Here is a 26,527-nt window from a genome sequence, read left to right on the forward strand (position 1 = left end):
AAGCCTCTCTGTCTGTGAAAGGTAATGAGATGGGAGAGATTCTGGGGCCTGATTCCTTCAACTGTCTTCTGATAAGATTGTCGTGAGAGCTAACTCATAATATGGTTAAAGTGAATAGCAGCCTTCTACTTGAACCTCGAAGCACTGAGAATTTCTCTTAAAAATAAGTAAAAGGAGGAAACATTTTACACAAATGTGAGAACTACCCAAAGCACTGGGGTAGTGTTGGCAATGGTCATCTCACTACAGCTTGTTCCATTAACAGTAAATCAGGAATGATCTGTTGAGGGAACTGTGGGAGCAAATATCCTCTAAGTATAAGCTGAAGGGATGGCCTTCACATCATCTAGCTGTACAACAAATTCCTATCTAGAACATGTGCATCTGAGAGCATCATCCGAGGCTCCCAGTGTGATGAGTGGAGAGAAGAGAGAGGCAGTTTTCAGACATGGTTCATCATCCTCAATTGGGTAGATTTAAGAGAGAATAAATGCTGCCTGGAATTCTATTGTCTGTACTTTGCAGATTACTGCTGGCTGTAGGATGGCGTCTGTTGCAAGTGCCTCTCTAACTTATCTCCAGCATGTAGATGCATGTATTTTGAGAGAGGCATCCTACCATAAGTGTATGTTACTCAAAAAGCAATGTTTTCTTCCAGGAAAACCTACTGAGGTTTCAGAACAGCTGGAGGATAAGACAGCAGCAGCAGGGCAGGACAGCAGCCTGAGCTGTGAGCTGTCAAAACCGGATTTGAACATCAGGTGGTACAAGGATGGCAAAGCAATCAGAAAAAGCCAGAAGTACGACTTGCAGCAGGAGGGAACTGGGGACATTCTGATCATCCATGACTCTACTGCCAAGGACAGTGGGGAGTACCCCTGTGAGACAGAGGACTCCATAACAAAAGCCAGGGTCACTGTGCAAGGTGAGTTGAAAAGCACACTGGGGATGGCATGTAGAGAAGTCGAGGTAAATATCTGCAGCCTGTGGGTGATGTTTTTCTCTTCTGTTTCCTTGAGCAGGATCAATTCTTAGTTTTCAGAAAATATGATGGATTAAAATCTTTTCCTTAAAATAATCTGGAAACTGAATGATTCTCCAGTGTGATGTGGATCTGGGCAGCCTGGTCTGGTGGTTGGTGACCCCTTGGAGGGGGTTTGAAACTAGATGATCTTTGAGGTCCTTTTCTACTCAGGCCACTCTATGATTCTGTGATCATTCTATGATTCTATGATCTTGGGTGTTAGTGAGCCAAGAAAAGATGGCAATCTGAATTAGTCTCTATTGAATATGTGTAATCAAAACTATATGCAGTTTATCAGATGAGATCCTACCAGCGCATGTATAATGGTATTGAACTTTCCAGATATCTACTGGAATTATCAAACCTATGTAAATGGGTGGACTCTGTGGTCTTCTTAGACTCTTTGCATCTCTATGTGATATTCTGAAATGAGGGCAAAGGAGATTCAGGACACCTCTGTATGCTTGGGACTTGTTGGGGTAACAAATCCCTTTGTCCTACACCCTCATCCTTTTTTTTTTTCCTTCCAGAAAAACCTGATTACTTTATCAAGGAGCTTTCAGATGTGAAAATTGAAGAAAGTGGAAGTGCACTTTTTACATGTCAGAGCGAGAAAGCCGCATCCTTCGTCATATGGAGGAAAGGCATTGCTGTGCTCAGGCCTGGCAGGAAATACAAGAGGGCACAGAAAGGACGAGACCTGCAGCTGAGCATAAAAAATCTGGAGAAAAGTGACAGTGACGTGTACACCTGTGACATTGGTGATGCCCAGTCCAGAGCCAAGCTGGTTGTACAAGGTATGTGTGAGAGCCATATGACTGCGCATCCTGTTTCTCCACTACCAAGACATTATCCTGGTAGAATTTGTACATTTATGGCAGGTCTTTGGGGCTGCAGCTGTCTGGCCTGAATAGTGGTTCACAAGCCATGCACAGAGCAAGCTGCACGGAAAGGGAAAGAACTACCGACTAGAGCAGTGCCATTGAGAACTTTATGTATCATTTAAAAACCAAAAATGCTGATGTACGGTGAGGCTGGTGACCCAGAAATCAGTGTGAACTTTCTATCTCTGACCTTTCTGAGTTACAAATAGTCCTCCAGAGTTCTAGGCAAAAATTCCCTTATGCTGCATTCTGGGTAGTTGTCACGGTTTAAACAAAAATCTACCTGTGTCCGTGACAGGGGGGCCACAGGCAAGTGAGGTGCTAGAAGGAGCTGAACCTCTGTCCCAACTACTTCAGAAGCAGCCCAAACCCCCTCGTACATGTCTAAGATCTCCTTCTCAGTTGGAGTGTAGCACTCCTCAGACCCTTTATATGCTCGACTCCAAAGTCCCGGGGGTTGGCCTTGGGTTTCTCCTAAAGCTCTTTGCCACAAACTCCAAGTGGGACCTTTCTCTCCAGCAGCAGTGTAGAGGATGTTCTTTACATCCTGTCCTGTCCGTACTGGCCCCAAGGCCACGGCACAGGCTATCTCTTGTTTTCTCTGCTCAAAAGCCTGCTGCTGCTCAGGACCCCATGAGAAATTATTCTTCTTCCACGTTACCTGATAGAGGGGGCTCACTATGTGGCTGTAGTTTGGGACACGCATTCTCCAAAAGCCCACTACTCCCAGAAAAGATTGGGTCTCTGTCTTGTTGGTGGGAGGAGACATAGCAGTGATTTTTTCAATCACATCTGCTGGGATGTGTCGATGCCCATCTTGCCATTTTACACCTAAGAACTGGATTTCCTGGGCAGACCCCTTCACCTTGCTGCGCTTAATGGCAAAACCAGCTTGCAAAAGAATTAGGATTATCTGTTTTCTTTTCTTGAAAATCTCTGCTGCTGTATGGCCCCACACGACAATATCATCAATATACTGCAAGTGTTCGGGAGCAGTAATATTATTCATGCTTTCTATGATGTTATGATGTGGAATACTGATAGCAAAATTACAAAATTATTAAACCATGACACCCTGGTATTTTTCTTTTTTTTTTCTTAAATATTTTCCTTTTTTTTTTTCTTAAATATTTTCCTTTTTACTATTTAAATGTTATGGGCACATCTTATAGCAACACAAGGCTGTTTACAAAGAAGTGCATGCTGTGTTGCTGTATGATGAGCAAGATACATCTATTCTTCATCTAGCAGGAATAGTTGCTGAGCCTTAAGAACAGTTTCAGAAAGCTTTGGGAATTTGGGCGTTTTCCTTGTTTCTGCAACACAAAATGAAAATTTACGCTGTATACAAGGAAAAGGGGAGTCCAAACTTGTACGTTAAATTTGAAGGAGATCAATCTGGGGTAATATTTAAAAAAAAAAAAAAAAAAAAAAGAAAAGGGAGTGTGGTCATCAAATACTATAAAATATATTAGCTGTTACTAGAATGCCACTTATCTTCCCCCCATACGAATCACTGTCATGTTGTATGTGAATTTGTGAGGTGGGTTTTGAAGCTGAAATTAAAAACTTCTTGTATGGCTGTCTTCATAGTGGCTATCCAGACTATCTGTAGAAATAACAGCTATTATGTAGTCAGCTATTCACCAGTTTTAACTGATTATAAATTACGTTTCAGGGTGGAGAACATAGCATAGTGCCTGACACCTGTGTTGATCCTGAGGGCATTCTTGATTCTGTGCATTATGATGTCATGGATATTAAAGAGCAAGCTGAGGCAGCACATAGTTCCATTGTATCCCTGGGGGACCTGAAGGAAGATACTGGCTGGTTTGAAAAGCAGCTGGAGAAAACTAACTTTGAACTGATGGAGACCAAAGAAGAGCTACCAGAGAAAAACACCAAACTACTTAAAACTGAAGAAGAGCTGATGCAGAAGAACAAAGGTGAGTTATGCAATGTGAAAGGTAGAAGACAGAAATAGTTCATTAATCTAAAAGAGAAATAACCAGTTTGAGTAGGAATTAGAGGAGATGTTCTACCTTTGGAACCATAGCCTGTAGATAAGTGATAGTTTGTTCCTTGTGTATATTCAGGTTCAGCAATTCCAAGGGTTTTGGTTATTTCTTTTCTTTTTTTCCCCCTCTCCTTTAAACTGCAACTAGCAGCTTTACGCTTTCGTAAGTATGGGGTTAAATGTCTATATCTTGATTTTTACTTTTATATTGTAATCTCTACTCTTCTTTATGTCTTGTTGATGCAATGTTTTCGTTCCAAGAAATATAGAAAACTTTTGAATCACTCCCAATAAGTGAAGACCACATGCAAATTAATTAATCTGTTCAAAAGCTACCTAAACGTTAGAATATCTGGAAAAATTGATTACTTAATAAACTATCTATTTGCTACTTGTGTAATACAACCTTTTCTGTGTGTTACAGACTTTGAAATGCAGGTGATTAAATTGGATGAGACTGTTGAGCAACTTAAAGAAGCAACTGAGGTAACTTTATCAAGAAGATGTTGTGTAAAATTGTTTTAATACCAACTTGTGGTAGCTTATAATGCTATGAATGCTCAGGATATCTCCACGTTCTATGCAGTCCATAAAACTTTATCCTGACTAATGTACTGCGAGCTACTGAATATGTGAAGACTAGCTTGATTAAGTATGTGTGCATACCACTTCTGGTGGGTTTTGTTCATTTTTTGATGTTTGGTAGCCTGAAGTAGCTCTGAAAACATTTATAGTTAATTCTGTCACTCAGATCTCTAACCTTGTAAGCTTAGCAACTTGACCTATCTTAGTCTTTGACTGTCTGCATCACTGCAACTTAGTATTTCCATGGTATTAAAGCTGACTGTGATGAGTAGTCATGTCCTCACCTATTACTTCTTCCAAGAACAAGGCTCCAACTCTATCTGTGAGATTGTGTGGCCTGAACACTTCTGAGGCTTTTCTTTTCATAAGTTACTAAAGATGAATAATCAGTCCTTGGCAGTGCCAGCATGGCTTAACAATCGTCATCTTGTAAGTAAGGAAGCTTCACTTGTGGTCAAGGACACAATCTAAAATATGCGTGACAGAGCTGACTAAGCTTTAAGGTTGGATTATATCTGTCACGATGAAAGTGATTATGGCAGCTTAGCAGAAGTGTGATGTGATGAACTTGTATGAGAGCTGACCATTTGCTCTTTGACCATGTTTGTAATTATGTTGACTTCTTGGAAACAGGAAATTCTTTGATAAACTGGTAAACTCTTGATTGTGTGCAAGTCTTTTACTTTGTAACCTGCTAGGCTCTTGCTTTCCCTTGTATACTCTACCGAGTATTGCACTTGTCATTATCTGAAGGTGTACTTGTTCTGTCTGCTATTGAGATTTGTAACTGATGTCTATAGAGTCACCGGGTAAATATTTTAGCTGTATGGTTTTGTGTAAATATTTGCCTACAGAAGGTTACTGAGACTTAAGTGCTCCTTTTGTTAAGCTTCAATGTAACTGATCTTATATCAATACAGGAAAAGACTACCTACCATTTAACTACTATTAAAGCAGAACCGGCAGAAGAGAACACTAATAAAGGAACTGAAAGCAGCCAATTTTCAGTGCTTTCAGTTAAAGCACTGAAACAAGAGGAAACTGAGTTGGAAGTGGGAAGAAAGCGCAGTACTGATGAAGATAAGCCTACTGTGGAAGAGCCACCTCCAAAGAAAGGTACAGTTTCTTCCATCGTTGAACAGGGTGTCTTCCAAAACAATAAATTGCTTCCTATTCCGGATAGGAAGCAAAAGGCTGTGAAGCACGTTACCTTATGGTATAAGGAGAAAAGCCACTGTGTTAAACTGTAAATAGAAGTAACTGTTATGTAAATATCCCTTTTTCAGAAGGTCCTATGCTGTTCATTTTTGAATGCTTAAGAATAAAAGTTTTTTGCACTATTTTTTTCCTTTTTGCTGCTTTTTCCTCATCTGTTGATGCACTTGCAGATTTGGTAATAGTTTTAAAGCAGTTTCTTTAGGATTGTTTCAACTGCTGTTGCTGATCTTCTGAGTAGCATCAGCTGCTCAAGTGCTTTTTTTTGTTTGTTTGTTTTGTTTTTCCTGAAGCAACTATCAAAATTGTTGACGACCTGCTAATTGCTCGCTCATGGGCAATATTTGAGCAAAATGGTTTGGATAAGCTCTGATGCATTTAACTTCACTTCTGGGCACAGCTGAGCATCAGTGTTCCTAGAATTACGGAAGGCATATACAATGTAGAAGGGAAAATCTAAAACTTAGCTGTATTCCCTTCCTTTCTTGTATTCCTCTTGCAAAATATGTGCAAGGGAGAAAGTCAAGGCCTTCTTTGGATGAGATGCTGTTCTTGGATGATTTGTCCCTGCTGCCTTTATTTGGCATAAATATTGAATCCTAATGTGACCACTGAATGGCATCACATATAAGCATCTTACCAGAGACTGAGGGAGGGATGTGGACTCCTCCATACTCCAAATAGTAGTGGGTTTGTTCTAATCATATGACCAAAGCTCTCGTTTAAAAATTAATGACAGCAATGCTCCACATAGGAATTAAAATGGGTAGCTGATAGTCACAATGTCAGCATGAAGTTTTCTGTTAAGAAGTACTGAGTATTCAATCATGTTAAAATTTTCTTCTATTTGTGAGTATTAATAGCGTCCAATTTCAAAAACTGCTTAATATGTATTCTTTAGCTATGTTAAATATACACAGTAGAACAATGAGCACAGGTATGTTGTGCTGGTTCTTTTGTAGAATTAGTTATATAAGTAGCACGAGCAAAAGTGTTTTAGGAGATGCTAGGTTATCTCAGCTTCAAGTTCAGGGTATTTACACCATTCTCTGTGCTTTTAGGTCTTGTTTCCTATGCTCTGTAATAATGCTTTTTCTCTACTTCCTGTGTAAGGAGCTTCTAGACTGAACATTACACATCTTCTCCCTAGTCTTATTTATCTTGCTTTAGTGCTTGCTTGTTGTTTTCAGCATAAAGTGTTTAGATTACTTATAAATCATATTACCCTCACTAGTGTTGCTGGGAGCAGCAGTCAAAACCCAAAACCTGGTTTGGGGTGGAATACGCCACTGCTGTTTCTTCAGTATGACTTTTAAATCAGTTGAGGGCTGTATATAAAACTCCTTAGATGAGTTAAGAGGCTGTTTCCATGCAGTACATGTGAATCTGTATGTAATGCAGGCTGCACGTGGGCGCTATAAAATTCTGCATTTCTGTAGTTGTAGTAATAAAAGGACTGTACAAGAATCACCATGGAATATATTGTTGTGGTGACCCAATCCCTAGTAAGTCTTGACTTATATTTATTTTTCTAATACTTAAAGTATGCATATTATGGAATGGACATAACTGGATTCTAAAGCAATGATGAAATACAGCAGAAGTCGCTTTTGATAGAAAGAAAATGCATGTGATTTTAGCTAATTGCTCACCAGTTAAAGAAAAAAACAGCCCCAAGCTAATGGAATTGCTGTAGAGCAAAAGAAAATTGAACACATGAAACAAAAGTGCTCCACGTACCGAAAGGAAGTACTAGCACTGAGGGAAAGAACTGAAATCTTGGAACATCATTTAACTGTGCTTGAAGAACAATGCAGAAGAGAAAAAAATAAAAAAGAAGATTTCAGTAAGCAGGTAACAAGCCTGCGTATTGAGCTTTCTTTTTCTGAAGAAACAGCTGATGCCCTCCATGAACAAATTCTGCAGGGTCAAGCTGACTATCGGGGAATTGCTTCTGAACTGGATGAACAGAAATCTATAAATATGACACTAGAAGACAAAAATGCCCAACTAACTAACAACATAGAGGTTGCCAAAGAATATATAATTGATAAAGTGTCACAAGTAAAAGAAATGCGGACCAAATTAGATGAATTATACAAATGTCACTTAGAGTTTCACGCCATCGGTACTGACTTTGTCAGTGTAAAGGATTCCTCAGACTCTGAAAAAGATGAGACAGGGACATCTCAAATTAGTTCTGCATGCATTCAGTCACAGACTTCTTCCATCTCAGATCTTGTGCAGGACCTCTCCTTTAACTATAGTCTTGAAAAGATTTGGGAAGTATGCAGAAGTATTGTTGATGTTTCCTCACAAAAAAGTCAGCACATCAAAGCACTGCTTCAAGACAATGAAAACCTAAAGGCGGGACTGAATAATGCTGAAAATCATAATCGTCAACTTGTAATGAAGCTATGTGAGATTACAACTCACACTAGTCAGGAAGATGATCTTGTGAATCAGTTACATGAGCAAATAGAAAAGAAAACTGAGGAGTTTGAAGAAAAGACTGCAGAAGATCAGAGAGTGATTGCACAATTTCAGGAGGAAGTTGCCAACTGTGAGGTAAAAATAAGAGAGCTTGAATATCGCCTGGAGGCTTCCAAGACAATGGAAGACAATGTGTCAAAACTCAATGAATTACTTAAAGAAAAAGAATCTATTATTGTTAATCTGGAGACAGTTACAGCAACTCTGCAGGAGAAGTCTGCAAATGCAGACGAAAAGGTTGAAGAGTTAAGTAGCAAAGAAGCAAATCTGATTCAAGAAGTTATGCAGCTGAAAAACAGCTTGGAGCAGATGAAACATTCTCTTCGGGAAAAGGAAAAGAGTGAAATGGAGAAAGTGCAACGTATAGAATCGTAAGTAACCACTGAGTTAACTTAGAGCCCTTTGAGAATGAACTAGAGTTAAAAATAGTTAATGGGAACATCCCTTCGACTTAACGCATCTGCATGCTTATCAATGGCCAAACTACTACTTTAGGATGCTTTGGTATGCTACTTGAGTTCCAAGGGAAAACAGGAGTGTGCAAGGAAATAAAGAATAATATGGGGATTGCTGGTGGTTTTGTTGTACATCCCTCAGAATAGCATCTGAATAATTTATTGCTTCAGAATCTGATTATGAGAAGCAAGCTGAAATTCAAAAGTAATTGTTTAAATCTTGTCACTGGTCTAGATAGATTTAAGAGTCTATTTACAAATAGAAACCAACAGGCAGGGCATGGATTAAGCTGTAATTGCTGTTTCCATGAGATGTATAACAGTAATGTTCTTTGTCTTTTTATTTTTAACATAAGGCTAGAAAATATTCTTTCTGAGAGTTCTGCCCTTGTACTGAATTTGAAAAAAGATTTGCAGAGGAAAGAAGAAGAGTATGCAGATCTAAAAGACAAACATTCTGATGCCGAGAAACAAATTCAGCAACTACAAAGCGAGGTTTGTAGTCAACTGAGATATTTTTTTCTGTAAGATTATGCTTGGCTTTCTGCTGTTAAAACTTCTCAAACTTTAACTATGAAGCTGGAAATTTCACACTAGTGTGGCTAGCAGCAAATCTTAGGTAAAGTTGCCATTGAAGCTCTAGAGGGGACCAGAGGTTAAAACATGGTTTCACATAGATAATGAACAGAGGAAAGTAAAGTTGGTTAGTAGTCTGGAATAAGGTTTGTGAAGAGAATAGCTAATCTGCCTCTGGAGGGGACTTGTTATTATCTCTACGTTACTGGTGACTTGCCATTGGTATCCGTGGTAACTCCAAAGCCTAAAACCTAAGTCTTGTGAAAAAACGCTGATAACTGGGAAGAAGAATGCTATTTACTTGAAGAGAAATAGACTAATTTCCAGAGGCTCTTTAATATAAGCATGTATATTTTTTTTCTTCAATTTCAGCTTCAGTGATGTTAATAGTTAAAATTTAATTATTAAACAAGAAGATATATTAAAACCCATTTTGCAGGTACTTAGTCTAAAAGTTTATTGGGTGTGCTTGGGGTGGAAAATTGAAGCTTAAAAATGAATTCATGTCTTCCTTGGTAACCTTGCACTTGCTGTCGTTTTCCTACTCAGCACTTGTTTGTGAATTCCTCTTTATTTAACAAAGAAGTATTTGGCCAGGTTGGATTACAGAAGTCTTTTAATGAACCGTGAGCTGTGCTTACATTACAGGTGTCCACGATGCGTTCTGTGGAGGAATCCCTCAGGAACAGGATGGATGAACTTGAAAGGATTAATAACCAGTTTAAGGATGAGCTGGATTATAAAGACTACACTATCCAACAACTTAAACAGGTATTTTTCTTGCTCTTAACTTTTATTAAATGAATGATGCAGGTTTTCCAAGCAACAGGGAAAAGGTCAAAAAAAAAAAAAATTGGAGCAAAATGAAAGTGGCCAACTGAAATTAGCGGTAGACCATGAAAGATATTCAAATAATTAGTCACTACAGAGCACTGGCAGATTGCTTTAAATACAATAATCTGCATAGTAAATACATATGTAATACATGCATGTAACCTGATCTTGTTGAGTGACATCACGATATGTTAATTGAAATGTCTTACCATAAACTCTTTTTATCAGCTTGAGTCCTTATTTATGCTATATGAAAAACTTATTAATTCTAGGCTGTCTTAAAGATTCTGCTTGTTTCTACTGTGTATGCTTTTCTTTCAACATGAAATATAGGAGCTGGAGGAAAAGGACCATAATATTCAAAAGTGGCGTGAGGAGAGAGATCAGTTAGTAGAAGCTTTGGAAGAACAGCTCAAAACTTTGGCTTCTAATGTCATACAAAAAGAGACAGAAATAGCAGAACTGAGACAATCTGCCTTAAAGGATTCAAGCAAGGTCAGCTCTCCTTTCCTCCTACCTGATTAGCTACCCATAAATTCTGTAAAACTCCTGTACCTGCTCTTTGTATTCTGGGTGTGCTTCTGTTCTTGAACACTGTTGTATTGACATCATGTGCAACTAACCAAAAAAAGCGCCAGCTTTTATTTTTGTTCTTCAGAAACAGAATTTCTGTTAATTACTAAAATTTCAATTTTTTCAGTAGTTCAGATAAGCAGATGTCAGTTTGATGCTTATGATCCTACAATCAGACTGGACATCTGTAGCTTTTTCCGATAATTCACAGCATTTCCGGATCCCAAGCTAGGCTCAATACTCAGACAGTAGTTCTGTCTCAGGTTTCTTACTTTCTTTGCTTTCTCTGAGGTAGTATCTACAATGGCATGAAAAGACAGAAGGGGACGTGGAGAGAGATTAAGGGAAGCATCAAAAAGCAGAGGGGGGATGATCTCTGGAAGTTGCATTTCTTATTTCAACATCCAGCTTTTAATCAGGATAGCCAATCTAAGCCGTAGCATAGAATTTCAGAAGCTAAACAGAAGACTAAATGAGTTGTGCTCTTTTGAGAATGTTTGGATTCACTTTCTCTGAGAAGAAAGATGTTCTCATAGCAAAACTTCCCCTACAACTGCCGACTTTCTCACAGTACCGAGGATTTGGGAACAAATAGAAGCTCGGGTTATTATATCTTAAGAGAGATGAAGGCTGAAGCACATAAGTAAAATAGAAGAATCAAAATATATTGTATTACAACTTCCCAGGCAATTCTGTGACTACTGCACTTGTAACAGTGACCGTACAAATCCGTGAAATGTTACTGTTCTTGAATAGTTAAGTGTTCTAGCCTGCACTTCTAAAACTGATGCTACTAAGTAATTGCAATACTGCTTGTGTGTGTTAATTCCTTTTGCCAATCCCACAACTCAGCAGTTTTTACTGTTTATTAGGATAATGCAACTGTGATAGAAGAGTTAAGAAAAGAACTGGCTGACAAAGATGACTTTATAAAGGAATTAAAACAACGCATTAACCACAGTAGCCCTCAGTGTTTGCCAGAAATACCTTTACTTGAAGAAAGACAAAGTAGAAGGAATGACTCTGTAAATGAAAAGGTATGATTATATTTATAGAAAGTCAGTACTTAACATCTTGTTAACCCCTTTTTGTTCTTCTGTTTTCCTAGGAGATACTGGAGCTGGAATCATTTTTCTTAGCATATAGTCCTTTAACTACATATTCAGTGATGAGTACTTGTTGGTTCTTTTTGTCTTCCACTCAAACATGAGCTCTCATCTTCTCAAAACTATTTTATTTACTAGAACACCATCTCTCTGTGTACATTATGGAACTTTTCCATGCAGTTTTCCATGTATTCGTATGTGGATGCTGAAGATTAGGCAGAGGTTTAGCCTTTGGTGTTCTAACATAGCAGCTGTGAGCGTGCAGAGTATGGGGGGAATGGATGACAAAACAACCAGTGTTACAGATTTTGTCCCTAAATAATGTCTCGCTTTCTCTCTTTTGGAGGCAGAATACTGCCTGAGACTGTTAGTGAGACCCAGTAGGGTGTATCTGAAGATCACACAATGAATAGATGTTACTACCTTCCCACACTTGTGCTGTGTTTCAGCTTACGTGTTCATGTGGCGTCTGAGCTTGAGGTTTTACACTGTAACTTTAGAAAACTTGAGATATTTTGGAGGTCTAATGCATAGCCTAATCTTTACTCCTTTTAAATATTTACAGCCTAGGAAACAACAAAGCAAAACTAAAACTGGAGAAAGTATTCCATTAAGATGCAAAGCTGAAGACAATTATTTGTCACGTCGATGTACTAGGAGCCTCACTTCATTAAATGAATCTGAGGTTAGTATGAAACTTCAGATCTGAAAATGTTGTGATTGTATTGCTTTTGATAAGGAATGAGTAGGAAAAGATCTCATGTTCTCTAAACAATTCCCAAGTTTTAATTTATTTATCCCTTTCAAGGTGATCAGATCAACTGTTTTTATAGCCTTTGATAGGAATAAAAGCTGTTGAAACAATTGTGTGATGAATTTTTGTCAGGTGCTGTTGAAAACTCTCCTCATGTTAATGCTTATGAAGTGGCTCATGATTAGATAAGTTACTTGGAAAAAATTCATGGAGCCACTGAAACGGGCACAGCAAATTGAACTTATTTTCTTCCTCTGCAGGATTTCTGGACATTGTTTTGTTAGCAGATGATGTTAATCATTCCTATATAAGTTTTTAATTGCTAACTTTCATAAAATAGCAGTTACATATATTTTAAAAACAAAGTATTTATTAACCAACTTAATTCTTGGAAATGCAGTGGGTGGTGATACTCCATTCAGATTCTTAGCAGAGCCTGATAAAGTGGCTCTGACTACTTTTTGTCTTTCTACAATCTTTGGTAACTTTTGGAGAGGAAGAAGACTCCCCTCAGGGGGTCGGAACAGTGTAAGTAGTAAAAGCTGCTAGTCTGTGTTTGGGACACTGGAGTTTGCTAGTTACTAGCAGCAGTAGAAGCAGCCATCTACCATTTTCTGATGTCCCCAGCAGCCTGTGTCACGGTTTGAACTAAAAATCCACCTGCGCCCGTGACAGGGGGCTGTGGGCCCCGGAGGGGCCCTAGGCCGAAAGGAAAAAAAAATTAATTAGGAAAAAGAAAACAGCGGCAACGATCTAAGGAGGCACACTTATTTACTAAATACTATATCGAAATACAGGATAACACAATATAATACAATATAATTGAAAATTGAGCTAACGAATCAAGCAAAATAGGAGAGAGAATGAGTCCCGTAACCGAGAGGCCTACTGTAAATCTAGGCGAACGGCTGAAGGCTCCCACACACTCCCCTGAACGCCAGAACTCGAAAGACGTCAGTCTGTTCTGCGACAGAGTTAATATAGAGTCCAGGTCCCGTGACCTATCGTGTTGTTCCCTGGGAGATGTAGTCTTCTTCTGTAAGTTGCAGATTCAGTAAAATTATTCATGCTTTATATGATGTTATGATGTGGAATACTGATAGCAAAATTACAAAATTATTAAACCATGACATTCCACCCCTTATTCTACATCATTACATTATGTTTATACATACATACACACTCATATGTATAATTGTGAATAATCAGCAACCTTATTTTTCTCAACAATTTATATTTATTCCATACAAATCCCTAAGTTGAGAACAAAACTCTATAACCTAACCTACTATTTATTAATTTTGAGAAAATGGCAAAACTGCCAGAAAAAGGAAAACATGTCAGCGGTAGAGGGGAAAGGCAGCGCTAGTAGGGCGTCCCCCACATCAAGGTGCACTCATCCTTTCCCAGCCACCACAGCAGATTTCCTTTTGACTTATACTTCTTTCCATGTGTGCTCTACACATGCATGGCCAGTGCAGGATATAGAGTCCTGATGGAAAACTTGCTTACAGAATGCCTAATTAAGGTATATAGAGAAAAAGTGTTTCCTTAACATTAATCCACTCTATCTTAAGTCCTATACCTAATTGAACTATTCTGTACCTAATTGAAATATTTTCTGAGACTCTACCTATATATTTACAGGAAAATCATTGGCTGCACTCCCCCAACATCAAATTCCCTTGTGGTACACATTGAACATTCCCATTTTTGTCCATCACCCACCATGTGCACCCAGGTCCCTGGGCAAAGACAGTACCCCGGAAAGGTTTGCCCTTTCCAGATGCTGGAAGGACCCAAACCGTCTTTCCCAACACGCTCTTTATGTGTACTACAGGAACCTTATCTCCCTCCACGGTACGTAGGGAGCTGGATTGGTTAGGACCATTGCGATTACTAGATCCTCGAGTGTTGACCAACCAGGTGGCTTCTGCTAAATGGTTCTCCCAATTTTTATACGTTCCGCCACCCATTGCTTTTAACATAGTTTTCAACAACCCATTGAATCGTTCAATCTTACCAGAAGCTGGTGCATGATAGGGAATATGGTAAATCCACTCAATGCCATGATTTTTGGCCCAAGTGGTTACAAGGGAATTTTTAAAATGGGTCCCATTATCTGATTCAATTCTTTCTGGAGTGCCATGCCGCCACAGGATTTGCTTTTCCAACCCTAATATGGTGTTTCGGGCGGTAGCATGGGGTACTGCGTATGTTTCGAGCCACCCAGTGGTTGCCTCCACCATGGTGAGTACATAACGCTTACCATTGCGAGATCGTGGCAAGGTGATATAATCAACCTGCCATGCCTCTCCATATTTATACTTTTGCCATCGCCCTTCCCCCCAAAGAGGTTTCATCCTCTTGGCTTGTTTAATTATGGCGCATGTTTCACAATCATGAATAACCTGAGCAATAGCGTCCATAGTTAAGTCCACCCCTCGGTCTCTGGCCCACTTATATGTTGCATCCCTTCCTTGATGACCTGAAGTCTCATGGGCCCACCGAGCTAGGAATAATTCACCCTTGTTCTGCCAGTCCAAGTCTATTTGAGCCACCTCAATTTTGGCAGCTCGATCAACCTGATGGTTATTTTTATGTTCTTCAGTAGCCTTACTTTTAGGCACATGAGCATCTACATGGCGCACCTTTACAACAATGTTCCTTATTCGGGCAGCAATGTCTTTCCACAGTTCAGCAGCCCAAACAGGTTTACCCTTTCGTTGCCAATTATCATCCTCCCACTGTTGCAACCACCCCCATAAGGCATTTGCCACCATCCATGAATCAGTATAAAGATGAAGCATTGGCCACCTCTCCCGTTCAGCCACATCTAAAGCCAGCTGAACAGCCTTTACCTCGGCAAATTGACTTGATTCTCCTTTACCTTCAGTGGCCTCTGCAACTTGTCGTGTGGGGCTCCATACAGCAGCTTTCCATCTGCGATGCTTCCCTACAATACGACATGATCCGTCTGTGAATAGGGCAAATTTCTTTTCGTTTTCTGGTAGCTCATTGTATGGTGGTGCCTCTTTAGCACGTGATACCTCTTCTGTAGGTGGTGTTTCAATTTTTTTACTCTCAGGCCAGTCCATGATCACTTCTAGAATTCCAGGACGGCTGAGTTTTCCCATTCGAGCTCGCTGAGTAATTAATGAAATCCACTTACTCCAAGTGGCATCAGTAGCATGATGGGTGGAGGGAACCTGTCCTTTAAACATCCAGTTAATTACTGGCAAGCGAGGTGCTAGAAGAAGCTGAACCTCTGTCCCAACTACTTCAGAAGCAGCCCGAACCCCCTCATACACGGCTAAGATCTCCTTCTCAGTCGGAGTGTAGCGCTCCTCAGACCCTTTATATGCTCGACTCCAAAATCCTAGGGGTCGGCCTCGGGTCTCTCCTGAGGCTCTTTGCCACAAACTCCAGGTGGGACCTTTCTCTCCAGCAGCAGTGTAGAGGATGTTCTTCACATCCTGTCCCGTCCGTACTGGCCCCAAGGCCACGGCACGGGCTATTTCTTGTTTTATCTGCTCAAAAGCCTGCTGCTGCTCAGGACCCCATGAGAAATTATTCTTCTTCCGTGTTACCTGATAGAGAGGGCTCACTATGTGGCTGTAGTTTGGGACATGCATTCTCCAAAAGCCCACTACTCCCAGAAAAGATTGGGTCTCTGTTTTATTTGTGGGCGGAGACATAGCAGTGATTTTGTCAATCACATCTGCTGGGATGTGACGACGTCCATCTTGCCATTTTATACCTAAGAACTGGATTTCCTGGGCAGGCCCCTTCACCTTGCTGCGCTTAATGGCAAAACCAGCTTTCAAAAGAATTTGGATTATCTGTTTCCCTTTCTTGGAAACCTCTGCTGCTGTATGGCCCCACACTACAATGTCATCAATATACTGCAAGTGCTCAGGAGCATTACCCTGTTCCAAAACAGCTTGGATCAATCCATGGCAAATTGTTGGGCTGTGCTTCCACCCCTGGGGTAAACGGTTCCAGGTATACTGAATACCTCTCCAGGTAAAAGCAAACTGTGGCCTACATTTTGCAGCCAATGGGATGGAAAAGAAGGCATTAGCAATATCAATGGTGGCATACCACCTAGCTTCTTTTGACTCCAATTCATACTGGAGTTCTAGCATGTCTGGTACAGCAGCACTTAATGGAGGTGTAACTTCATTCAGGCCACGGTAATCTACCGTCAGCCTCCATTCCCCACTGGTTTTACGCACTGGCCATATGGGGCTGTTAAAAGGCGAGTGCGTTTTGCTAATCACTCCCTGATTTTCTAATTGGCGAATTAGCTTGTGAATGGGGAGCAATGAGTCCCTATTGGTGCGGTACTGCCGTCTGTGAACCACTTTGGTGGCAATTGGTACCTCTTGGTCTTTTACCTGGAGCAACCCCACAGCAGAAGGATCATCTGACAGACCAGGTAAAGTTGACAGCTGCTTAACACCATTTGTGTTTACAGCAGCTATCCCAAAAGCCCATCGATACCCCTTGGGATCCTTGAAATATCCCATCCTAAGGTAATCGATTCCCAGTATACATGGAGCCTCTGGACCAGTCACAATAGGGTGCCTTCGCCAGTTTTTACCAGTGAGGCTTATTTCGGCCTCCAACATAGTCAATTCTTGGGAACCCCCAGTCACTCCATGGATATATATTGGTTGTGTCCCTTGGTGACTTGAGGGCATTAGGGTGCATTGTGCACCAGTGTCCACCAAGGCTTTATATTTCTGTGGTTGAGATGTGCCAGGCCACTTAATCCACACAGTCCAGTATACTCTGTTGTCCCTTTCCCCCCCCTGGCTGGGGGCAGGGCCCCTCTATTGTTTACCTCGTTGACTTGCAGCAACTGGAACTCTCCCCTTCTTGGAAGAGTTCACCTTGGTAGTTGTTTCACCTTGTAATTCTTTCACTCGTGCCTGAAGTGCAGAAGTGGATGAATTACACCACTTCTTCATGTCCTCCCCATGACTACAGAGGAAAAGCAACAAGGCAAGACGTGTAGTCTCATTGTTGATTCGAGGTGACTTATCATCGTCATTTGCTTGAATACGAGGACGTCTCTTTTTAATGGTTGAGATTTTCGATGATACAGGTCGAGAGGAACTCATGTTGTTTAGCTTCCTCAATAGGCGATTGTGGAAATCCTGGTTTCCATCATCTTGTACCACCGTGGATTCATCTACATCAGGCACATTAGCCAATTTGTCAATAATATCATTTTGTGTTCCCTCCACTTCGTTTAACCTTTCCACAATTTTGACAATGGCTGAAGTATACAGATTAACTTCTGTGGCGCTTATAAATAATTCAAGTTCCTGAAGTCTGCCAATTAGTTCATTCACAAAGGGTTTCCTGTCCCCTTTGCCATATACTAATGCAAGTGCACTGGCATGCTTTTCTGGAGCTGCTTTTGTAAAGTCACGCCACATTTGTCGTGGAACGCGGACTGCTTCGGGATCATGTAATTGGTCTGGATCATTACGATTGAACTCGCGGCTGTATAGCATTTCCACCAGAGCATTTTCTCTCAAAAACTGGATACCTTTCTCAATATCAGTCCATTTCTTTCTCTCAGGCTCCAAGTCCCGTTTAAAGGGGAATCTATCTCTTACCGCTATCAACATCCGCTTCCAGAGGGTGTAGGACCGATTTTGGCATGTGCCAATACCTCTGTCCACACGTGGGTCCCTGGAAATGCTACCCAGTTGGCGAGCTTCACTGCCATCGAGCCATGCACTGTTGGCACCATTGTCCCAGCAGCGAAGTAACCAAGTGACCATATTTTCTTTTGGCTGACGTGTGTAATCCTTTCTTAGATCTCGAATTTCACTCAGTTTAAAAGATCGATCAATAATGGTCGTAATACTTTGCTCACCTTTTGCTCTATCAAGAGTCCCAGGTGTTGATGGTGGCAACTGTGTTGATGAGGCTGCCCCATCTACAAGTTTGGACTTGAGAAATTCTCGTAAAGAAAAAGTAGCTTTTGGCTCCTCTTCTGACTCTGACCCTGACCCTGATGCTTGTGTTATTTCCTCCAGGTAACCCTCCTTCTTTTTCCTCTCTCCTAACTTTCTCTGCTCCTCTAACTTCTTCTGCTCCTCTATCATCTTCTGCTCCTCTAACCTCTGCTCCTCTATCATCTTCTTATACCCCTCTAACATCCTCTGCTCCTCCAACTTCTTCTGGTCTTCTGACTCCCCCTGCTCCCCTGAGTCTCCCGAGTCCTGCTCTCCTAACTCCCTCCGCTCTTCTAACTCCTTCTGCATTTTCTCTAACTGAGTCGAAACTTTTTTTGTCTTTCGCCCTCTTACAGGGGCAACCAACATTGTATCTGGTGTCCCAGATGGTTGGTCCAATTGGACTACCTGTGCCCCCGGTGGCTGGTCAGATTGGACTACATGTGCCCCCAATGGCTGGCCAAATTGGACTACATGTGCCCCTGGTAGTTGGTTAAATACATTCAACTCACCCTGGAGGGCACATAGCTGGTCTCGGAGAGCGTTCCGCTCAAACTGGACAGCACCAAGCTCAGTCTGGAGGCTGTTGTAGTTGGACTGGAGAGTGTTGTATCCGAACCGGAGGACGTTATGCTCGGCCTGGAGGGCAGTGTGCTCAGTCTGGAGAGTGTTGAGCTTGGTCTGGAGGGCATTGTGCTCGGTCTGAAGAGTGTTATGCTCGGACTGAAGAGTGTTGTGCTCGGTCCGAAGGGCATTGTGCTCAGTCTGAAGAGCGTTATGCTCGGACCGGAGGGCATTATGCACAGACTGAAGAGTGTTGTGCTCGGACTGGAGGGTGTCACAGTTGGATTGGAAGGCATCATGCTTGGCCTGAAGGGTGCCGCACTCAGACTGGATGGCGTCATACTTGGACTGGAGAGTGTTGTGCTCGGTCTGGAGGGCATTGTGCTCAGTCCGGAGGGCATCGCGCTCAGTCTGGAGAGTGTTGTACTCGGACCGGAGGGCACTGTGCTCGGACTGGAGAGTGTCGTGCTCGGACCGGAGGGCGCTGTGCTCGGACTGGAGAGTGTCGTGCTCGGACCGGAGGGCGCTGTGCTCGGACTGGAGAGTGTCGTGCTCGGACCAGAGGGCATCGCGCTCAGTCTGGAGAGTGTCATGCTCGGACTGGAGGGCGCTGTGCTCGGACTGGAGAGTGTCGTGCTCGGACCGGAGGGCGCTGTGCTCGGACTGGAGAGTGTCGTGCTCGGACCGGAGGGCGCTGTGCTCGGACTGGAGAGTGTTGAGTTGGGATTGCAGGGAGCTTTTCTCATCCCAAAGTTTTTCTGCGTCAGCTCTAAGATTCTCTTTCTCGTACCAGATTGAGTCTCGTTGGTACAGGAGATCTTTTCTCTCAGCTTCAAAAGCTTTTTCTCTCTCTACCTTCTCAGCCCAAAGTTTTTCTGCCTCAGCTCTAAGACTCTCCTTCTCGGCCCTGAGACTCTCTCTCTCAGCTTCAAAAACTTCCCTCTCAGGAATGGTATTGACTAAGGCCCAATAAGCATTAGCTAGGCCCAAAATCATTTGTGCCTCCTGAGATCTGCCTGAGCCACAACATTCCTGCCTCAAATATGCAATCAAACTCTCAGGATTCTTCAAGTGTTCAGGAGTGAAGCTCCATAACACTGAAGATGTCTGTCCTTTGAGAATCTCTTCAATTCCCTGCCACTCAGTATTCTCTGGTTCTAGGGAAGACTTCCTCCGGATGTTATAAATCCAGATACTGAGTGAGATTATTACAATAATCAACAGTAAGATCAGGGAGATTAAGAGTGTGGCCCACTGATCATTCAAAAACTGCATAAAGGATTCATAGAAAGAAAGAGGAGCACGCTTAAAAATCACCATTTCTGTATAATTAGTTGCATTAGTTGCTCCCTCTGGAGCTGTATACAGATACGAAGTGAGCATTGCTAACCATGCTTTCAATCCATTATACAATTGTATAGCTCCATAAGAAAAAGTGGCTAGCTTAAACATAGCCCAATATGTTCGGAGCGTCTCAAAAAAAGAACCAATGGCACACAGTCCCTGGTAAAACAAATTTAGTAGAGAAAACATTTTTTTTTTTTTTTCCAATAGAGAGAAAAAAGTAAAAGAAAACAAAGCTCAGCAGTGTTTATAAAATATACTGGAGTATTGGCAGTCCGCCTGGACTTTCAAGGTCAAGCTCGCAGGTGCAGAATCGCAAACACGAGATAGCTCCTTAACAGGGAAAAAAACTCGTAGCTCTGTTAAAAGCTAAAAGAGCAACAGAAGAAAACACAGAAAAACAGCAACTCAATCTGCCCGCATCCTCCACCAAAATCTGTCACGGTTTGAACTAAAAATCCACCTGCGCCCGTGACAGGGGGCTGTGGGCCCCGGAGGGGCCCTAGGCCGAAAGGAAAAAAAAATTAATTAGGAAAAAGAAAACAGCGGCAACGATCTAAGGAGGCACACTTATTTACTAAATACTATATCGAAATACAGGATAACACAATATAATACAATATAATTGAAAATTGAGCTAACGAATCAAGCAAAATAGGAGAGAGAATGAGTCCCGTAACCGAGAGGCCTACTGTAAATCTAGGCGAACGGCTGAAGGCTCCCACACACTCCCCTGAACGCCAGAACTCGAAAGACGTCAGTCTGTTCTGCGACAGAGTTAATATAGAGTCCAGGTCCCGTGACCTATCGTGTTGTTCCCTGGGAGATGTAGTCTTCTTCTGTAAGTTGCAGATTCAGTAAAATTATTCATGCTTTATATGATGTTATGATGTGGAATACTGATAGCAAAAAAAAAATACAAAATTATTAAACCATGACAGCCTGTCTTCCATGTGTTCAACCAGCATCTGAACTCATTTTTGATATGCTAGCTGAATTCCTGCCATAGAGAAGGAGGAGTCCAGGTGATCTCAGTTCTGACTTTGTTGTTCCTGTTGAGAAAAACAGGATTGGGTGGATTGTGGACAGTAAGTGCTGCTGGGGAAATGCATACTGACATTTCCCTGTCACTTAGCTGTGCATTTGCTGCCATTTGACCATGAGCAGGTACATGATAGCCTTCAGCTTAAGTACGGTGTCATTGCTTGAATGTCTGTATTCTCTCCAGGGAAAAGACAGCAATGGAGTTCTTTAATGACTTGTACTGGGCTTGCACCTTGCCAGCTGGACCTTACTTATGTAAATAACATCTCTAGTGTAGAAGAGGAAGGGCAAATTCCCTAAGATTAAGCTGGAAGTTAATCGAACACTTGAATCAAATGCTCCGGTTCCTGCCCAGTTCTGACGCAGCAGAGTTGAGATGAAGAAAATCGTGTCAGTTCTACCACCACTCTCTATTAAAAAAAAGTGTAGTTGTCTGTGCCCTTGAGAAAAAATGACTTGTAAAGTATCAGGCTCAGTTTAACATGGAGAACTTTTTTTGTGATCATAGATTGGAAATAATTTTAAATGTAACAAGTTCTAGGAAAGAAGGGTAAAACTCTGCTGTAACTGAAATAGACTCCTTCTGTTACAAGTGTTTTTACAGCAGGAAAATCGAATGCTTACATATCCTTTTCCAGATGCTTTATAGCTTTTTAATCTCATGGCTACCTTAACACTTGCACTTAAAATTCTTCTGTGCTATCAGGAGCATTTGGAAACTGTCCTTGACTCTTCTGGAGTATCCGCAGAAAATGGCAAAACTAGTCGGTTCCCAAAACCGGAGCTGGAAATCCCAGTGACACCTCTGCAACCTGATAAGATGGAGATAAAGCAGCACGGCAGCATGATACCTTTAGGAGTGAAAATGCCTAAGGCAAAAAAGAAAAGAAGTGATGACATGGATGAGGTATGACCTAGACCCAACAGAAAACAAAATATCTGATGCCTTTTTACCATTCTCATTTAAGCATTAAAAAAATGCTATTTCTACCTCAGTAAAGTAGTTGAAGAATTTAATCAATGAACTGCTTTAATGAACAAAACTAATAGCCAAGCTCAGTGATAATGGTTTAAGAGAAGGGAATTTCTATTAACTCCATTGTGTATTTTCTTTGAAACCTGTAGACATAAATCAGCTTTTAGACATTATGAGATGTCTAATACTGATATCTTAATGTCCTGTTTTTATAATTGAATGCTTATTTATTATTTGATTTACAGTGGAATAGTTACCACTAGCAAATACTTCCCTACTATTAGCAAAAGTGTTTAAAGTGTTCACTTTTGTGACATCAATTGTTCTTTCCAAAAGAATCATGGCTGAAACTTGTCTTATTTTCCCAGGATTTTGTGAAAAGTGAGAACACGAAAAATACAAAATCTGTCATGGCTTTTAATTCACCCTCTGCAAGTGACGAGAAAATGGTTGGTTTTTGTTCTAGTTTTGAAGCTAGCTTGGGACTTCCTGTAATTGTGTGGTCACACGAAAGAAGCAGTGTCTTATCCTTATGTGTATACCTGAATGGGAATCTTACATGCTTATGAGCTCTTCCTATTAAATTCCATAAGCTAACCAAAGGGCAATTCAGTCTGTCCCCAGAGCGTGTAATGGCTGTACTGTGTAATGATTTGGAGGGAAGGATATTGCACACTGAATAGTTGGGAAGAGAAGCTTTAGTGTATTATCGTGTGCTTTTGTAAGTGAAGCCTTTGTATTAAACTAAGGTTCATATCATTAATATGCATGGCAGTTATTAAAAACAGATGTTCACATGTGATAGCAGTATCCTTGGCATGGTCAGAGTATGAGTAGTAGATTTTTCCCATCTGTTGTCTTCTGTTTTGTATGTTTGTTTATTTTATGTAATTAGAACAGCTTATGTAAGAAACAACTCCACAGCTTGGGAGCTACTTTTAAAGAAACTACTGCCTTATTAAGAAACTTTAAGAAACGTATGCCTTGAAATAGCTGAGATTTTGACAACTCCCTAAAGGGTATAAAATTGTCTACATTACTTGCCGTTGTGGTATCATCAGCATAATGAACAGAGGTGTCAGTAGTAAAGCTCAAAATGTCAACTTAAAATAACGTTGAACTAAAATGAAGTTTAAACAATGCTCTTGTTTCACATGTTCACATCTCTGTTGAACAGAAATCCGGAAAAGACTACTTCCTGAGAAAGCGAGTACATGCTTCAAGACTGACTAAAAAGAAGGATGAAACACTGCAAAAAGTTGGAGATTTTATTCAAAGCTCTCCTTCTATTATACACTCTAAAGGTTGGTGTAGAATAAGTTTTATTCCATGTTTTCTAGACATTGTAGAATGGCTTGTTTCTGCTGTAGGCTATTAATGTATGTGTTCTTAGAGAACTTGTCTGCCATGTTAAGTTGTCTTGTCCTTTGATTTATGAAGTAAATGCATTTATTCGTCTCTTCAGAGATTCATTATTACATTTGTGAAAACCTACAAGTATACAGAGAAAGTTGGTTCTGTCTTGTGCTTCTGTCAGCACGAAAGTTAGGCCTGTTGTTTAACTCCTGCTGAAGTTTCTGACTTCCAGCGACTTCTGAGCCATGATTGTCTTTCATACTCCATTTTAATGCGTGCTTTAAGCTGCCGTACCTGAACCTATAAACTGTTTCAGCTATAGAAGCAATAAAGAGCCTCGATGAACAAATACAATTTCTGAGTATTTTCACTTAAATTTTATGTGTCGTTTATTAACCAAGTTTGTTACAAAGCTTTTTTTGCATTCATTGATTTAAAGACTCACAAAACCAGTAAGTTGATTGGTTTAAGTATCAAAACAAATTTCTTCTAGCCAAGAAGCTGATGTCAGCAGTAAGTTCTCCTAAATCAAACGAACCTGAAAGTCTCGAAGAAGGAGAGACCAAGCCAAAACGATGCAAAATGAAGCTGCATTCCACTGTCGTTTCTGGCCCTCTAGAAATACCTGCTTCTTCGGTAAGCGATTATACTGTAGTCTTGGCTTAAAATAAACTACTAAGGAGTCCAAACAGACTGGAGGTTTCATCTATTTGCAGGGGGAGGTTGAAAGTACTGAGGTATTTCTTTATTCTACCAAGTCATTCTTGTTGGTCTTCCTGCTGTTCTGTTTTAGTTTGTCCTCAAAGATCTCTGTGTTTGGCTGGCTTACAGTTTACTAAGTAGGTGATGTAGCAATCACGGAGATGTCTTCTAATTTGGAATCATAGATAATTTCAGTGTGTTGGAGTGGGATTATTCTACTACACGCTTTTTTAGAGCACAACTTAGACAGCTTTTTAGGTATGCTTAAACTATGATCTCCTGTCTAAGCCAACTTGCAAAGGATCTGATGTGCCAGTTTCATGACTCTGTCGGCAGCTATTGTGCTAAGAACATTCTTGCTCTGTTGGAACTGCATCTTTTAATTATATTAGAGTCCTTTTTCTGTTCAGCATAGTGATCATTTGCCCATACTGTAATATCCCTCTGAATTTTTTGATGATTTGACGAATGATAGGGGCAGAAACCAAAATGTTATATTTTTTTTGTTAGAGGATGAAGAAGATGAGACAATTTCTTCTCTCACTGTAGTTCTGAGAACATGGAACTGAACCGAGAACTGAAATTCTGGGCAAGTCATAGCTACAGGGATTGAGGCTAAAAATGTTTTCTGAATGCTTCATGTTTCACAAAACAAGTATTATAATACTCTTTTGAAAACAAGTATTTCAAAATGAAAGCTGCCTTCAGGCTTTCCTCAGATGTGTGTGCTTTTTTAAGATAAACAGGATTTTGTACATTCTCCATATTTGTTCCTTGTGATTAAGCTGCATTAAAATGATCTCGGTATCCCATAGTTTTCTGAATAAAATATAATAAGCAAGTGCCATTCTGAAATCCATTTAGGGGAAGAAATATGTTTGCGTGGGTCAAGAAGAGCTTGTCAGTCTTGTGTGAAAAGATGAGTAACTTTTGAAATGTTTTCTTCAGGAATCTGAGGAACAAAAGAAGGAAAGTGATCATCTGATCATCAAGCGACGGCTGAGATCCAGAACAGCTAAAAACCTTGAAGAAGCGTGTTTGTTCCCCTTTCTCAGGACATACTTTTATCGTATTATTAAAACTGGTTGTTAATAAACAGTAACAGTTACTCCATTGTGTTCTTAAATTTGTATATAGGTGTACCGTGTCTCTCTGACAGTTTCAAACTGACTCCATTGAGGCTGAAATAAATACAAGCTTTCTTAAACTGGGTTTGGATTTTATTGTGGTTAAGGGTTTATTTATTTTTGTCTTGCCTCCCCTGTATAGGAACAGTATCTCTGGGACTGATTGCTATTTACCCATTGTGCATTAATAACTGTACTTGTTCAGGATGGCCTGGCTTGCTTTTTTCACGTGACTGGTGTACTTAGCAGAACTCTGGCAGAGAGAAGAGCATGAATACACATTAATATTTATGTATACTTAATTTTTGGGCTTTTTTAAAGAATTTTCTTTGGAGAGAAGATGGTGCCAATTCCTCAGTGTGGAAGAAAGGTGCTTTCCCTCACTTGTGCAAATTCAGCTTTAAATTAATAAACTTAGAAAAATAAACCCAATACATTTGGGGGGAATTCTAATATCCCAAATACTGTTCTCCCCCTCAGTGAGCTTCGAACCTTTAGATGCTGTTGGATGAATTAGCTGAAAGGTTCTCAGCTGGCAGTATGTCCTTGTGTTGTCTCCATGTCCAATAGTTCCTATAGATTCAATTGCTCAGGAGGTAAAAACATGGATGAAAGCCGACTTGGGTGAATATTTGAGTTTGATGGGAGTGAATTGCCTTAAAGGCAGCTGGTGATAGAACAATATACTGATTGTATTTAAAAAAACCCACAATCGTACTATTTGTTGCTGTGCCGATAAGCTTTCTCCTTGCTTGTAGGCTTGTGAGATCCAGGTTTGCAGAAAACAATCTGTGAAAAATCATGGGAATCATGTGGTTTTATGCTCAGCAATCTCATTAGAAACTTGAACTGACTTTTAGAAGCTTTTCTCCATGGTGTTAGCTGGACAAATCTGCATGTGGATGTCAACATGGAGGCTT

The 26,527-nt window shown here is 40.6% G+C and overlaps 3 protein-coding genes across 3 annotated transcripts; all 3 read left to right on the top strand.

Moving 5' to 3' along the window:
- Nucleotides 1–1,543: 1,543 nt before the first annotated feature.
- Nucleotides 1,544–5,804, top strand: LOC146753080 (uncharacterized). The gene is made up of 4 exons (XM_085531188.1): nucleotides 1,544–1,821; nucleotides 3,587–3,854; nucleotides 4,350–4,411; nucleotides 5,431–5,804. Exons 1-4 carry the CDS (start codon nucleotides 1,789–1,791, stop codon nucleotides 5,758–5,760), a joined length of 693 nt encoding a protein of 230 aa, XP_085387314.1. The 5' UTR covers nucleotides 1,544–1,788; the 3' UTR covers nucleotides 5,761–5,804.
- Nucleotides 5,805–9,035: 3,231 nt separating this feature from the next.
- Nucleotides 9,036–10,675, top strand: LOC146753081 (uncharacterized). Its single transcript, XM_085531189.1, has 3 exons — nucleotides 9,036–9,168; nucleotides 9,898–10,020; nucleotides 10,417–10,675. Exons 2-3 carry the CDS (start codon nucleotides 9,907–9,909, stop codon nucleotides 10,606–10,608), a joined length of 306 nt encoding a protein of 101 aa, XP_085387315.1. The 5' UTR covers nucleotides 9,036–9,168; nucleotides 9,898–9,906; the 3' UTR covers nucleotides 10,609–10,675.
- A 12,121-nt stretch (nucleotides 10,676–22,796) lies between these two features.
- On the top strand, nucleotides 22,797–25,687 carry LOC146753082 (kinesin-like protein KIF20B). Its single transcript, XM_085531190.1, has 4 exons — nucleotides 22,797–22,871; nucleotides 23,600–23,726; nucleotides 24,272–24,414; nucleotides 25,429–25,687. The coding sequence occupies exons 1-4, from the start codon at nucleotides 22,833–22,835 to the stop codon at nucleotides 25,570–25,572; spliced, it is 453 nt and encodes a 150-aa protein (XP_085387316.1). The 5' UTR covers nucleotides 22,797–22,832; the 3' UTR covers nucleotides 25,573–25,687.
- The last annotated feature ends 840 nt before the right edge of the window (nucleotides 25,688–26,527 follow it).

Source organism: Coturnix japonica, unplaced genomic scaffold (genome assembly GCF_054131305.1).
Source record: "Coturnix japonica strain WE unplaced genomic scaffold, WE-NBRP24 Scf040, whole genome shotgun sequence".
NCBI lineage: Eukaryota > Metazoa > Chordata > Aves > Galliformes > Phasianidae > Coturnix > Coturnix japonica.